Source organism: Melanaphis sacchari, unplaced genomic scaffold (genome assembly GCF_002803265.2).
Source record: "Melanaphis sacchari strain LSU unplaced genomic scaffold, SCAv2.0 Contig4_pilon_pilon, whole genome shotgun sequence".
Taxonomy (NCBI): Eukaryota; Metazoa; Arthropoda; class Insecta; order Hemiptera; family Aphididae; genus Melanaphis; species Melanaphis sacchari.
Window position 1 is genome coordinate 4,994,493 of NW_020271335.1, and position 17,199 is coordinate 5,011,691.

The 17,199-nt window shown below is 29.7% G+C and overlaps 1 protein-coding gene across 1 annotated transcript; it reads left to right on the plus strand.

Moving 5' to 3' along the window:
• The first annotated feature begins 1,246 nt into the window (after positions 1–1,246).
• On the plus strand, positions 1,247–17,189 carry LOC112598715 (transcriptional repressor scratch 1-like). Its single transcript, XM_025345278.1, has 5 exons — positions 1,247–1,663; positions 13,017–13,177; positions 14,228–14,419; positions 16,413–16,539; positions 16,964–17,189. The coding sequence occupies exons 2-5, from the start codon at positions 13,019–13,021 to the stop codon at positions 17,170–17,172; spliced, it is 687 nt and encodes a 228-aa protein (XP_025201063.1). The 5' UTR covers positions 1,247–1,663; positions 13,017–13,018; the 3' UTR covers positions 17,173–17,189.
• Positions 17,190–17,199: the final 10 nt, after the last annotated feature.

The following is a 17,199-nucleotide window of genomic DNA, read 5'->3' on the forward strand; positions in this document are numbered from 1 at the left end:
TATTGCTGGTTTTTTATTTTGTAAGAATTTAAAGTTCAAATTTAGACGAAATTAGATATTTAAATTACGAATAACAATGTTCTATATTTTGTTATAATTCAAAAAAATTATTTAACTTATACATATTATTACGAAATTTACTATACGCAATGCAATTTCAAGATAAGCAGAATAATTTATAGATAATATCTATTTATATCATAAACGTATTCACATTGTCTTATGTGAACAAAAATAGAATATATATATATATTAATGCATGAACAGGTAGTGCTATCACTAGATGGCTTTTTTTCTGACATTTTTTCTATATTTCTTTTTTTTTTTGTAGCACTTATTCTTATTGTTTCAATGGTATCATACATTTTTAATGAAAAAAAAAATTGTTTTACATAAAAACGGTATTAACTCGAAAGTTAATGACAAATTACAATAATACATTACCGTATAAAACATATATCGTTAAAATAATTAAATACTAATGAAATAGTAAATTCAATGTTTTCGTAAAAAGTTAAATCAATCTCCCACAATACAATTTTTAAAATAAATTTCTTAGTTAGCATTATCAATAAATATATCGCGAAATATACTTATTGATGTAGTGACGTAGTCTCCAGAATCGTTTTTCGTACACGACGATAATATATCATTGAATTAAAATTTAATACCATCACAGTGAACGATTTTTTCCCTTCAATAAAAAATTAATTAAAATTCTAATCTTGCGAATTTTCAAATTACTTTAAAATTCTTGAGATTTTTTTGTGCCTAGGTACTCGTCTCGGAAAACAGAAGTCCGACTTCTACGTAATACTCGAGGCTGAGACGTGTATTATTGTGCGGACAAATCTCAATAATTTGAAAATCCTATCCTCAAACGGGTGTATACCTAGCTGTTTGATAAATTCCGTAAATCGGATTTCGGATAACGGCATCATCGTGGTACCTACCTAGCAAAAGCCAAAAAGCGAGTGATCCGCGTCCGCCGCGGTCGGTGAATCATCCTGTATAATATTATTACGATAAAGATAATCGTGAACCGATGTGATACCGAGTGCCGACGACCACTTGCCGGGATCGCCGCGCCGCACGTGTTGGCCGACGCTGGCACGCGTTGCCCGTCGGTGGTGCAGTCTCGAGTCCACAAGTCGCCGGTATTTATTTTTAAACGCTGACCACCGGCCCCCGCCCCGTCGACCGAAGTACGCGGGCCGCGCGTATAAATACTGACGACGACGCCTCCGTCGGTGTGTTTACGGCGCGCGTGTGTGTGTGTGCGCGAGGCGCGCGTGTTCGCTAACCGCAGTTGTTCGTCACACGACGCCGCGTCGCTTGTAGACGGGCCCACTGCGAAACGCGCCCCGCACGCGACTGCCAAGCGACGGAACGCTACGCACTTGGGGACCCGCGGCCGGCACCACCGACCGATAGCGAGAAAACAATTGTTAAAACGGCATCGTCGATAGTAATAATATATAGTAATTAGTTAACGATATTTCGCCGTTCCCGCGCTACGACGACGACGATGCGATCGCGCCCGGCGGAGCTGCGCCAGCGGTGAGCTTTTCCGGCGATCGTCGTACCCGAAGAGTGCCTACCTACCTATCTACCTACGAACAGCCACGGAGCGAGCGAGCGAGCCGTCGGCACGAAACACCCGGTAAGGCGGAAGTTTTTCCGATATATTAATTACTTCAACGTCACGACGTCGGCGTGCCGAGACGATTCGATAGAGAAAAAATAATATTAGTGTTTAGTACGAGTAAACAATAGATTAAATGTCGTGATTTGTACAGTGGTAGGGTTCGTACGTAATATGCAATATTATGGTCAGCCCGAACACGTGCTTGTCCGACATCGGTGTACAGAGCGATTCTTTAATCTTGACGTCATTACTTTTTCGGCGAGTTCCACGACGTTTCCTAGTTAACTATAAAAGAATCGCACTCGCGGTATCTCCTAATTCAATGGACTCCTGATTCTGTCTGATGGTTTTTTGTTTTCCTAAAACAAATTACAAATACTTATCGTTATTGAACATTTATCAATACGGTTGTGCGCAGTGGAGAAAATAGTGTAGAGGGTTCCCCCATCTACTTGTTGACTCCCCGTTCAAATTGATGGTCCCTACTCCCCTACACTCGAGTTGTGTAGCAAATAGTGTTACGATCGTGTACTCGGATATCGTGCGAATTTTCCAGAAAAGTTAATATTCGTAGACATTTTTCTTTTATCAATCACGCCGTCGCTTGGATATTATATTTTTGATTATGCTATTTTAAACATTTGTACGTTCGAATTAAACATATTATAAATAGCCACGTATTATTATTTATTAGTACCGACCAATTTTTTTTTTGCAACCGTCCAGCATTGTGACATCAATCACTGGCGTTTTCTCCGTCGACCGCGTATATCAAAATGTCCAAAATTTGTTTCTTCTCGTCTCTTGACTCAAGTATAAATTGTCAACGCGTGCGCATTAAATATGTTTGTGTGTATTTTATACGTCACAAAATTTCTAAGATTTTACGTTCTATTAATTTATAATAATATCCAATATTTACTCGAATATCTGTATCTTTTGTTAATAATTTCGAGAAAACGAGTCTGCTGCAGATTCGCAAAACTGATTCGTTCAATTATTCTCAGACTCGCTCGTCTGATACCACATTGATCGCTGACAAAGTGACAAAATATGTATTATACCTATACGGTCTTTAGGACACGACGTTATAGGACAAATCGATATCAGACGTGGGTATAGTTCCAGTACAATAATAATTATCTTGCGAGTTGCAATGTTTTTTTGTTTATCTGTTAAAACTTAAAAGTGACATTCTCGATTTTATTGTCGGTGTAGGTTGCGGGGTGTCACTTAAATCACTTGGCCTATTCATCTCCGATGAACCATAATTCATATAAACGTATGATCAGAAATAAGAAAAATAATGCCAAGTTTAAAATATAGGTTTATTATTTATTTATAATAATAAAGTATAAATGCGTACCAAATTGTGACAATGTGGCAATAATCACTTTGGTCGGTTCATAGTGCTGAAAATTTTAAAATCCATCTTTTGGCCAACTTGTTTCAAAATTTGAACACCTTTTAACAAATTGTCACAGGAAAAATATTGCTTCAGATCAGCCTTATTGATATTCTATAAACTTTTCTATCTATTTATCTAAACATTTATAACTTAAAGCTAATTTATTGCAAGGAGTCACTGATGATCACAAATTATGAAAAACCGTATTTCGAAGAAAAAAGTCGTATACGTCGTAACTTGCGAGTGAAAAATCAAAAACATTTATACCACGGGCCGTGGTTTAGGTTACGGTAGGTATATAAAGCATGTATGTGTATTTCAGCGTTTATGACAAAATCATTTGAAAGAAAATTTTTAATTATACTTTATTGTGGACTCGCGGTATTTATAATTATACTGCTGCTGGTTTTCCGATTGTAGGTATTAAAGTATGTCATGTTCTGCAGTCTGCAGATGGACAAGCGAAATTCATCCAATTACTACTTATCTATATATCTCTTGTTTAAAAGTATACGCTTGATTAATTTACGCATCGTTGATAGAAGAATATATTTTTTAATCGCCTGGTTATTTCTTGATTTTTTTTTTCATTTAAAATACATCCAATGTGTACGCAGACCGTGATCGGAATATTATTAACGGGTTTGTTTTATTTTGTTAATACCTTATAATTGTAAAAAGTCGTGTAGGTATATAGTCCTACTATCGACCAGAGGTATTTACGTTGGTATATATTTTGTATAATATTACTTACAGTGATTTAGTGATTAGTTACGGCCGTTACGGGGACAATGTAAAAAGCGAATAATTGAAAGTCATTAACGAAAAGTATATCAATTATCTCCGTAACTTAATGCACGCATTAATCGTTTTTTTTTTAAACATTTTGTATATTGTTAAAAGCTGAAGTTTGTTAAGTAAATATGAAAAAATTTTAATACCAAATTACCAAACAAAATAAACTAAGCAAATATTCGATCACAACAATAATATATTATAATTTTTTGTTCAACTGAGAGCATACTAAATATCTACCTAATAATATTAATACATTTTTGTCATACTCATAAATATTTAGCCCATTATTATTATTATTTTGAGAGTAGATATACAACCTGTATACAATTTAAATATTATAAGTATTATTCAATAGTAATTAAGTTCGTTTCCAATTTTGGCTGGTTTGCTATTACAGGAGATGTCAATAAGTATATGATATATAATATGTTCTAAACATTAATCAAGTATTTACTTAATTTGATTAGAACATTTTTAATATTACAAAATAAGAATTTTCTCATTTCCTATTAAATATATATTTTTTAGTTGTGTCTATATTCGATGAGTACTTTGACCTTATACATAATGATTTTGTAATTTCAAATAACACCCATTTTAATTGAGGAGGGAACGTACCAACTAAAACAAAAAAATATGGTGATAATAATAAAGACAATTATGTGGGAGTAATAATAATATACATAACTCAGCTTACGTATATAGGTTTAGGTACTAGGTACTATATATATTATTATATACCTACTATAAGCAACAGCAGCAGAACTAAAATCAAATTATTTTAATATTTTAATTATTCTTTGCTATTAATATTTATATATTTTCAAATTAATTTTTTAAGCAATTAGTGCACCACTTATGAAATTGAATTTTGAATAAATTATTTAAAGTTTTGACTTCTTATCAAATATTATCGTGCAGTTCAATCAATTTTACATTTTTTTCAAAAGATATATTAGTTTTGACTAGTAGTAGTCAAATAGCGCTAGCAATGAATAATTTATAAAAAAAATATTATACCATTTATACCTAGTTACTGAGTTTAGCTCATAGTTGTCATCCCAAAACACTGGATACAGAAATACTTTAAAACGAAAGTAAAATTACACGATTACGTAATAATATCAATTGTAATCTTAATAAACATTTATTGAAATATTTTTGAATTTGAATTTTAAAAAAATGGGAAAGTATAGGTAACTGTTGTGCTCTACAGTAAAAATCTAATACTCTAATGTATACCTTGTCATATTGTAAGTTATTGTGATGGATGTGTTAAATTTGAATTCAATGATAGGAAAATTATTCTGAATGAAGACAGTCACCTATATACTATAGTTCTACATATATAGGTACATGGTACATATTTATATTGCTATTATGGTATCTCATTTTCGGTGAAATCTAATAGCGTAAATTGTTGATTATTTTCGATAGACCAAAAGCACAAATTCATTTTACATTTTTGTACCTTAGTAGTGGGATAAAAGCTCAAAAATAAATATTGTACCCGTTACATTATTAGTTTCATTTTAAAATTGGTAAATATTTAATTAAAATAAACAATTTTAATTACATTTTTAGTATTTTTATAATCCAAAAATACATCAACAGTAATCAAGTTCAGTTGAAGTTTAATTTCATAGTAATGAATTTCAGTGAAGATTTATAATCATTTAAGATAACTATACAATCTATTATGTCTAACTTATAAAATACACTTTATTATTGTAAAATTTATTTCCACATATTATTTGTTAAAAATGTTTTTTTGCGCTTATGTTATATTAATTTTTGCGTTTTTAGGTTACGTTTGGGTCATATTTTGCGCTTATGGGCTATAGTCATTATTTTTCATAATATTGTAGTTGTACCTTTATAATGTATATAAAGAATTAATTTTTAATTTTACATGTATAATTGATATTTAATATTATTAATAAAATAAAATACAGCTACTTACAAAAACTATTAAATGTATTTTACCTATAAAAATGTATTATAATTTTAAGTACATAATAGTTTGTTGATTTTTTGTGATTTATACTTATAAAAAAGATACCTATGTATTTTTAAAGTTAAATAACTTATGTAAGATCTCTTATTAGATTTCTTGTTTAAGATTTCTCATCAAGTCTAAATAATTTTATCTAAAATTTAAAAAAATTATAAAACTTAAAAATTTCAAGTTTCTACGATTATTATTTTTTTTTTTTGTTTTTATTTGTTTAAATAAAAAAATTTAAATTGCTTAATGAAAATTGTCAGTTTATCCATAAATCTCTAATTCATCAAAATTTAAGTTTAGACGCGTATAAAAAATATTTTTGGAATTGAGCTCAACTTTTTTTTTATAATTTTTGTGTAACTTATATGTAACCTTTCTTCACATTTCCGAATATAATAGTACCAATAATCATAATTTTATGATTTTTGTACTTTAAATGATTTGTAAATTTTAATGATTTTCATGAATTTTGTAAACATTTTAACTTTAAACATTTAATGAAAGTATAGTGACTTGTATTCTCGATATTTTCAAATTGATATAATATGAACAATTTACGTGTATTTTAAGTTCTAATAAATTAAATGTTCAATCTTTTTTACCCTAAAATAAAAATAAAAAAGTATGTAAAATCGAAGAAAACTGCAAAAAATGAAAAGTCCCGACTAGCAGTGAGACATACTGTAGAAGTGTAAAGTGATTCAACAAGCCATTTTATGTTTACTAACTTACTTCTATTTTACCTATTAATACAAATAAAAATATTCTTATTTTTAAGTTTTCCTACTTAAAAATTATATTTTCAAATATATTTTCTTTTAAAAATTAGTCTAGTAGTGATTAACAAACTCATTTTTATCAAATGGGAAACGTTTAATTTGTACTGTACATTATTATATTGATATATGATAATCTTTTATTTTTGAAAACATCATTGCAATCTAAATCGAATTTCGAATAAATAGTTTTTTTTTAGTTATTAATTATTCTACATTATTTATTATGTGGTTCCAAAATCTACAAATTTAAATTAAAAATATCAGAATTAAAATAAACTAAATAATTAAATGAAAAGCGGATGTGTGCTTCAAACATTTAAAATGTTTGTAAATGAATCATCCTGTTTAAACCTGCAACATTTATAATAATATCATGTATTCCTGTCTTATAATATATAAAACCAAATGTGATATATTTATATATATATATATATTATTTACTATAGCTGGATAACCACCGGTTGGCAGGGGAGCTAAGTAGAAAAATCCACGCGGTCGTTATATGCATTATTATTATTGTTAGCGGATGCGCGTGCGCGTTTCTCTCTAAAAATAATCTGCACGCTACTGTGTTCATCTGTAGTGTGTGCGTTTAGAGTCTGCAAGGCAGCAACGCATGTATATTATTATGTAATAATATGTGTGTAATACTTGCTAAGTATTTTAATACTTTTTTATCTAATTAACATCGAAATACCTTATGATACGCTTATTTTAAGAACTTTTAGTTCAATAATAAAATCAATAAATTAATATGATAAACACTTTCTTATTTTTAAAATCAGTCGCTTTCGCCTTTCAGATTATGATACCAAAAAAAAAAAAATGTCTGAAATAAAGGTAGAATAAATAATACTATAAAACAAACTATAATTAAAATATTATAGTACCTAGTAAATTGGCGTTAAAGAAAATGTGTAAAAATGTATACAGCAGTTAGGTTTCAATACCCTCTGTTTCTCTCTATCTTATATGTCATATGGCTGTACCTAGAAATGTTTTCAAAAGATATATAAAATTAATCTTTAAAAGTACTATAGGTATATATTTGTGAATTATTAGGTATTCATATTATGTACATACATAATATGAATAACTTATTTTGCATTATTAGTTAAAAGTTACCAATAATAAGATTTTATTTATTTATTTATGATTTTTTTCTGTGTAACCAGAGCTTGAATGAATTGGTAAATTAAAAGAATGGGAGCTTAAGTAGAAATTTAAAAAAACAGTGTTCCAACTGAACATTTATTTAACACTAGCCCGTGAGGGGCTTTTCCCTCACACCCCCTTAATTTTTACCATCATATTTTAAATTAAATAAATCCTAATGTATATTTTTTTTACTAAGTGTGTTAATATGTTAACAATTTTAATCACTTCAAACTTTTAATTTTTTTTTCCTAGTTGTATTAAATAGAGAAAACCCATTATAGGTAGGAAATTCAATTAAAAAACGTATAGGTACAATATACAAAAATAATATTTCATTGTCGTTTATATTTTATATTTCCCGATTGCATACCCGTTCGTTCTTATAGAAAAATGTAGTATGGGAATACTAATTAATATCAAAAGCTAGTTTAGGAGCCGAGTCCCATGCGTTCCCTCTCAATTCAAGCACTGTGTGTAACGTACCTGATATATACTATATAGTATTGGAAACAAATATGTCAAATTGCTTTATTTTGTATTTATTAAAATAAATCTTTTGGAAACCATTAGAATATCGAATTTGGTAATCTAAAGATCCAGCTTATTACAAATAGGTATTAAGTGTAATAATCGTTCGTGGTAGGTAGTTGTTTATAAGTAATTTTCATTGAAACATTTTGATTTTGCTTTTAGTATAACAAAAATAAGTGTTAAAATATTAATGAGTGTCCCTTTTTCCTCAAATAAAATAAAACTATCTGACTATGGTCTTGCACAGATCCTGTTTAAGAATGTAGTCAGTCGTGGTGCAGCTATAGTATAATATTATGCTGTCGTCAGAAAAAAACAATTTAACATCTGCGCGTGTGGCAACGCGTGTCGTTATTATTTTTGACTTTTCACCAATTTCCGGTTAATCCCCACCCACTACACAACGCACTCAAAGGTATATTAATATAAATTAAGTTAAGTTTTGTACATTTGTAGTTTTTATCCAATCTTTGGTGAGTGTGAGTCTGCAACACTACCACACGCGTTGTCTTTTAGTCTTGTAGGTATCATCTCTTGTCAACCGCACAGTTGGCCCCATACCGAGTGAATTTATATCATTATGTACAACATACGTAATTACTAATAAATGTTATATAATATATTCTCGCCGCCCAATAAATTTGAAAATTTATTAGATCAAGAGTATGTCTAAAAATGTTAAACAGTATGTTGGAGATAATCTTGAAAATTTTATTGGGTAAAATAAAATAGTGATAAAATAATAAATCATTGAAGATGTTTTTACCTTGTGTATGATACTTAAATGTTATTTTATAAACATGGACAATCGTCATATTGTATTTTTATCAATTAGGTTATTTTAAATTTATTAAACAACGAAGATATTTTGAAAATACTCTTATAGAGTGATTCAACTAAGCATTTTCATCCCTATTCTTTCCTTTATTTACCTGGAAATTTATTTTTAAATCCACTTATATAATTTATAGGTTTAGATAGTAGGAGACACCTGAGTTAATAATAAAATAAATAACAATCACTTATATTTTTACGATTTGGAGAATTCTCGCATATAATACTATAATAATAATCATTAGAACAAAAATAATAAAATTATATATTTCAACGAAGATTAATTGCTAACACCGTGAATATAGTGATATTAGAAAATAATAATAATAATAATTTATTGTGATGATAAGTACGTCCACTACTACTGTAAATTTATAATACTAGTTTATTTAATTTTGGAATAGTTTACTAGGTAGTTGGTACAATATTTAACTGAGAACTTAATGAAATTAATCAAATTGTTTACTGTGATTCTAACACAACACATACTATTTTAATTTAAGTAGTTTCTCTGGGTTATGTTCTGTTATTTTATTGCAAAAGAAACGAACTTAGAATAATATTATATAATATTGTGTAACGTAAATTATAATATAAACGACAACGACCACGGTTCCGCGTGCAAGTCGGCGATTGTTTTAAAAATAAATCACATATAATTCGAATATGAAGGAGATCCAGAGCGGTAGGGAGGAAAATGTCACCTGCGGCGGCGCCGAGCCATGTGTCCTCCGAAGATTGAGTATATATATGTAATACGTATATAGTATATTTATATATACTCGAACGAAGTATAATATATTTATATTTCAATGGACAATGTGCCACGTGCGACTGCCGTATAATAATATTATATTATATTCAGCTACACAGCGCATCGCTAATTATACAGAGTGATCATACGTATGTAAAGTTACTTCTTTCTCACTTTATGGAACAATTATGGCTGTAATGAAGTTCAAACAAATTATTAGTTAAAAAAAAAAATTGGAGAATTCGCTCTTCTACTATGTATTTGGTTTCAAGTACATTTCGTACTTAAATAACGGTCACTGTTATCAAGCAAATGTATACAAATTATACGAGTATCTATGCGAAAAACGTTTTTGAGTGACAATAACAGACAACAATCTGAATTTCGATCGCTTGTAAAAAAAATAAAATCTGAGATTTCTTCTCTTTAAACAGTAAATACTTATTTGAAAAGGACTTTACCATTTTTCATAAATCAAATAAATTATTTTTATCATAAAAAAAAAAACAACTTGTTGGTTTGTATTTCCGCTATTGATTTACGATAGATGTAAGGGATCCCTCTGTGTATATTATGTTACGTATTAAACATTAAACTAGCGTCTATAGGACTATATATGCAGCACGTCGGTGAGGCTGTGAGTGCTGTGACGTTGATGTATCACGATGAAGTATTTGCGGACGGTATATAATATCACGAGTTTCCTCCGATAAGGTCAACGATTTGGAAACCAATCGGTTTCTTATTTTAGTCCACTTTGACAGGTGGTCGGCTTGTCAAGTTATAAAAGACACCTGGAACATTTTTTTTAAGAGGCGCCCAGTATCTGCATAATTAGTTTTCAAATCGAGTTTTTAAACTGATTTTCAAACTGATTTCAAAATAATTTTATTATAAATTATGACTACGAATTAATTTCATCGTATCCACCGTTTCATCGAATTTGTTATAATAGAATTAATTTTTATAATTTATATATAATTTATCAACTATTACTAACTATTTACTATGATTACCGGGTTGATGCGTAAAATTGTTTTGTCTTGAAAGTACCCCTCAGCCAGCACACTACTGGTAAATTGCGGTTATTCTCATATCTTAATTGAGCCTATTATTCTTAAATAGCTAAAGTCTAAAACAAAGATTTATTTAATATGTGTTTGTTTTACGTCAATATCGACGGTTTTTTTCTTTTGGCGGTTTCTAAATACACTCGAATGGTATAACGTAAAATACCAAGTAAAACACCCACCGATGCTTAAATAAATGTTAACACTAAAATGGTTTTTGATTTTAATACAATTAAAAATTGTTAACATGTTTTAAGTGTCCTCGGATTCTAAACAGTTTCTTTTATAAGTAGTTTTCCTAATTTTTTCACATTCTAATAATATTACTGGTATTAACGAATTTAATGCAAAATATTGCCGGGACATCATTTATGAATATTTTATTTTTTACTTGTAAGTACTAATATAATTATTAGGGACTTCATGTTATAAATAAAATCTATACTTCTCAACTCCGTTGTGTATCCAAATAACTGAGTTCCTCCCATCATGCAGTCGCTGCTGTAAGTTTATGACGGATGACGTGAAGACAATAGACGTTTTTTTGTTGTCGGGTTGCGGTATCTCATGACACGGAGTATAATATACGAGTACACAATACTCACTACACGAATTAACCAAAAAACCTGGACAGGTGATATTATTTTCGTTATTTATTCGATTCTTAAAGTTCGTGGATGTCTGCCACCGTAATATTGTCGTTGAGAAAATACGTTTGCAAGGGTTCGTCTGAACGTCAAGCAAAATGTCGATTGCTATTTTTCTCGGTTTATATTATATCTATTATCTATAGATAGGAATTCCCCGTGGACGGGTTTTTCATGAAAGGGTTACCGTGTTAGTATGGAATAGAACACGGTATCGGTCTGACTACCTGGTACCTACCGTACCAACCGCATACATTGTAACTGTGTCTTTCACTAAATCTGAGACCAGCCGGTTATAAGCTAATAATAATAAATGATATACGATGAATGATGATTACGATGTATATTTATATAAATACATACTGATAAGAATTTATGATTTACATTATTTACTTTTAGAGGCCTTTCTAAATTGTCCACTTAGTTGTACTTGCCTTACTATCTGGTCTTGTGTATTTTATACCTGTTGATTGTTAATAACACGAAATATTAAATTATTTTTTTATTAATATTGTCTAGTGTCTTTTCATAGACGTACACTCTAGTTTTTATCATTCGATCATAATATTTAATCGTTATTCGCGTCACAATCGTCTAAAAATATACACGTTTTTGTACAATTATTTATATTATATCATATTATGTGTGTATATTATAAAATGGGTAAAATTAAGTACAGATAGCATGGTATCTATTATTATCATTTTTGTTTCCGAGTACTTTGACTCGATGAGTGAGGAAACATCATCAACAGATGAATCAATATATTATTTAATATCATTTCATTATTTATTATTATTATTCGAACTTACAATTTTTCAACAGGGTCGTAGTACTCGTAGTCCGTAGGGAGTACGATGCATGTACGTCCAGCAATGCGTGTTCTTTCTATAAAATAATAACGTATTATTATTGTAAATATAGAATAATTACACTGTAATAAAAATGACCGCCGCGCATATCATCGTTTAGCGATAAATGTTATTATTAAAATTTATAATATTATATTAAAATGTCTCGTTATTTTTAATTGTTGATAACATGATTACTAACGATAATAATACCGTACACAATATTATCATGTAACATCAAGTGTTGAATTTTTGTAATGCTATAATACTCATTATTCGCCAATATTATTATAATTTGCACTCGGCTCGCAATGCGGAGGGTTCTTCCGTTCATGCGTCTATTCGTTTAAACCCGATCACCACTCGTCAATCGTCATTGATCGCAATCACTGTTACATTTTATTATTATCTATCGCATTAGTCTTGTCTCTTGTAGATTCGTTGCGTGATTTAAAGATATTTTAATTACACCACCATAACTATTTTGTATATGGCCAGCTAATGAAAAATGTACCTTTTTTACCCCATAGAAATGCTACACTCCTACGAACACATCGTTGACGCTCAACAGTCGTCGGTCGGAGACGAGCTGTACAACCTGACACAGTTGGCCGAGGTCAGCATAGTCTACTTTAGACAACACACGGCCACGATCATCGACAGTTCAAGTGCCTACGAAAAGGACATCAAGGTAAGCCAACGCACGCCGTTATACGTGCTTGCCATTTCTAAAAAAGCCTTACTTTATAGTCGTATGTCAATTTACTTGGTGGATATATTGACGTAACATCGTATTACTGGTCATAAAAAAATGTTTAAAATTAATATTATTATTTTTTAAATATCATAGTAGTATTTATTTTGTTTGACTTCCTTAACTGACTAACGATGTAACCGGTCTTAATAAAATCTTAAAATAAAAACATTTAAAAATGTAGATTTAATTTTTTCTAACATAGTAAGGCTTTAAATCAAAATGAATATTTTTGATTTAACTATGTATACTAAATACTTTGTGTTGAGATATAGATATAATTACACGCTATTAAAAAATTGTCAATTTTAATAAAAATATTTAATTGAATTAACATTTCTTTGTGTTTTGTAAACTTAAGTTTCAATAGAAAATAGTAGCAATTCGAAATTTAAAATTTGATTATAAGTATAGCTTATTATGCGTGAATATTTTTCTAATAATATTAATTTGAGTGGGCATTACATTTAAGTTGGTACCTACTAGTGCATAAAATAACTAAAATAAATATATTAAGTAAAACTCTAACATAAAATAGTACACACTTAGAGGCGTACATATAGTATTAAATTCTAACTTGTTTATATATGTTTGGTTTATAATTCGGATGCCGTGGTTAAATGTACAGCAATTTTTTATTTATAAACCACTTTTTCAAATATATTTTTATAGCCTATTCGATATTATTTTATATGCCTACATTATATTAGTGTTTAAATATAGAATACGTATAGCTTTTTAAACGAATTAATTACTAAAGTTTTAAAGTATGTTAATTATTCAGTTTTTGCATGCGTCAATACATTTTTGAAAAAAAATGTTGGTAAGTCGTATTCTGTTGTTGAATATGAAATAAACTTTGAGTCGATGTTTTAAAAATTTAAAGTTGGTTGTAGTGGTAACTTGAAGGTAAACATTAATTGCCACACAGGGCTTTAATTTTCCGAATAAGTTTTTACTATAGTATCTTGTCTTTTGTTATTGTAGAAAAACGATGTTGATGACAACAACCATAATACAATAACCACGGAACAAACAACAAAAAAGACAACTAACAAGGAACGTCAGTGTCCGGACTGTGGGAAATGTTATAGCACGTCCAGCAATTTAGCCCGACACCGACAAACGCACAGGTCGCTAGCCGACATCAAAGCTAGGCACTGTCCCCACTGTGACAAGGTGAGATCTTAATAATGTTCATATTTCTTAAGATGTCATAAATCTTTATAGTAAGGTTTGGGAGTTGACATATTAACATGTTTTTTTTTTTTTTGGGTTATTAGATTTAATTATAAGTTATAGTTTGAAATTAGTTTCAAGAACCACCAAAGTATATTAAGCTTAAAGTGCATATTTTGTAATTTTTTATTAAAAATGTGTTTATTTTAATGACAATTTTCAATCTATATACACATTACACGGTATAATAAGTGGTAATACGACATGAGGCGGTTAAAATATAATATTGAGTAAGTGTTTTACATTAGAAAATCCTGAACAAGAGTGGTAATTTTAGGGAGAAAAGCAACATACACGTTCTGGGCCATTCAAATTTCAGGCGTCTGGCTGTATTGAAGGATTGAAGTTAAGCAATGTGATTGTTTGAATCGTGTTCGATTTTGGAGTGTAGTTGTATGTAATGTGTGGTAACTAGTTTGCCTTTTAGTGGGTAAAAGAAAGTAATTAAGCAGTGCGATATTTGTGACGTATATCAAGGGGTTTTAGCAATCATGCAAAAGCAGATGGCTTGGAATTCTTGAATGATTCTAGTATTTGATGGTTTGGCGGTACCTCAAAGAGCGATTTTGTATAAACAGGTAGGTTGCAACTGATATTTGTAATGTAGTAGACGATTAGAGATGTATATAGGAGATTTGAAAAAAGGTCTAAGGACATGTAAGCGACTGTTCTGTTTTCCTTTATTTTTGAGGTGAGAGGCCCAGGTGAGTCTTTTGTCGAACAGTAGCCCAAGGTATTTGATTTAATTTGCATGTGTAATGGTTGCGTTCTTGAATTTTATGTGAGGACAGTCACCGAGGTGAGATGATTTGGTGGTATTGATCATGATTTTCTAAGATTAGAACCAGTGAAATAAGGTGCTTAGATGATTTTGGAGTAGGTCATTTGAGGTTAGCAACTAACTTAACCTCGCAGCGACAAGCATAACTTTGTTATCTGTAGTTGATAAGTAGAGAACGATAGAAATATACGTGTGGACTGTAGTCGCAACTTGAACTGATCTCAGATTTCACTTTTTATAGAATTGTGTTGTTCAAATACCTAGTCGGTATATCTATGTAAAAAAAAGAATATTATTTATATATAATACGTATTATGTTATGATTTTCCAATTACAATGTTGTAAATACGGTAGTAATTTAGGCCTGAATTTTTCTTTTTGGAGATGGGGATGAATTTTTATATTAAAGAAATTAGATGACCTGAACTAAACAAAACATACTGTAAACTTTAAGTACAAATGTCTATAAAATAAGCAATACTACTGTGACCGCAGGCCGCAGACCACGTTCTAGGTACATTAAAATGATAATGGAAATACTCAAATAACCTTAAGTATTTACATAAGATAGCGTTCAGTTGCATTATTTAATATTTATAATCAGAGTTATATAAAATAACGCTACAAAGATGTTTAACAATGTAAATCATTCGTTTTATTAAGATGGACAATTTGCTATATCAAAGTAAAATACAATTAACTCAAAAAGGTATATGTTTTAGTTTTTCGTTATTATTGACCAAAAAAATATATGTCTTATAAAAGAAATTTTTCCTAAAGATTTTGGAACATATACACATGTGTACCTAAAAATTGTATAATTATCTAAAAGAAAAATATTATTCAAGGACAATTTTTAGAGCTATTTATTTTCGGATGTTTTTTCTAGATATAAATATATAATATATTTATTATTAAATAATTTTGTTTTTCTTATTTGAAATGTTATAACTCATAATAGTTTCCTTTGCAATATTTTTAATATAACTATTTATAGAACAGTTAAACATTACCGAAAACCTTTAACTATGTTACAATCCTTACCTCATAATTCATGAGTTCATGACTAACTTGTTGTGCGATAAATGATAATATATTATTATTATATCACCACTGTTTGATATGTTTTTTATTTTGTTTGTTTTTGTGTAGGTTTACGTATCGATACCAGCCTTTTCGATGCACATGCGAACACATAGTCAATCGTGCAAATGTGACATTTGCGGTAAATGCTTTTCCAGACCATGGCTGTTGCAAGGGCACATTCGCACCCATACGGGTAAGCAGCATATCGAAAATAGACGAATTATATAAAAAATGCCTACTCAATGGGTCGGATATAAATAATTTTCAATAGTAATATTAAATTAAACTAAGTACAATTGCTAATTTTAAAGCACAAAAAAATGTTGCAATTTATTTAAATCAATTCCAATTTGAGATATTTATGAATTTCAGATCTATTCACTTCCGTTTGGTAAATTAATTCCTTTAAGAATAGATTATCGATACATTGAAACTTAGACTTGTCATGTGTTAAATAATATATTTGTGTATTTGATAACAAAATATATATTATATATAAATGTATAATTGCAGTATATTTTATCTTTATGCAAACCTATGTAATAGATGGTCTCGCATTTTTTTCCATAGACTTGATTGAACATGGAAATATGTTAATTTCTTATTCAATTTTTTAGGTGAAAAACCTTACGAGTGCGAAAAATGTCGCAAAGCATTTGCAGATAAGTCAAACTTGCGAGCGCATCTTCAGACCCATTCTACAGAGAAACCACACGTCTGTCAGAAATGCAAAAAGGCATTTGCACTCAAATCATACTTGTACAAACATGAGGAATCTGCTTGTGGTAAAATTACTTTGTTGAACAACAATAACAACAACGATTAGGAACCCTTTTTTTTTTATTAGATTTAA

Excerpts from the sequence above, each read along its gene's own strand:
- LOC112598715 (XM_025345278.1), top strand. The coding sequence starts at position 13,019 with ATGCTACACTCCTACGAACACATCGTTGACGCTCAACAGTCGTCGGTC. Across the intron at positions 14,420-16,412 it reads ACTGTCCCCACTGTGACAAG|GTTTACGTATCGATACCAGC; the intron begins GTGAGATCTTAA and ends GTTTTTGTGTAG. Across the intron at positions 16,540-16,963 it reads GCACATTCGCACCCATACGG|GTGAAAAACCTTACGAGTGC; the intron begins GTAAGCAGCATA and ends TCAATTTTTTAG.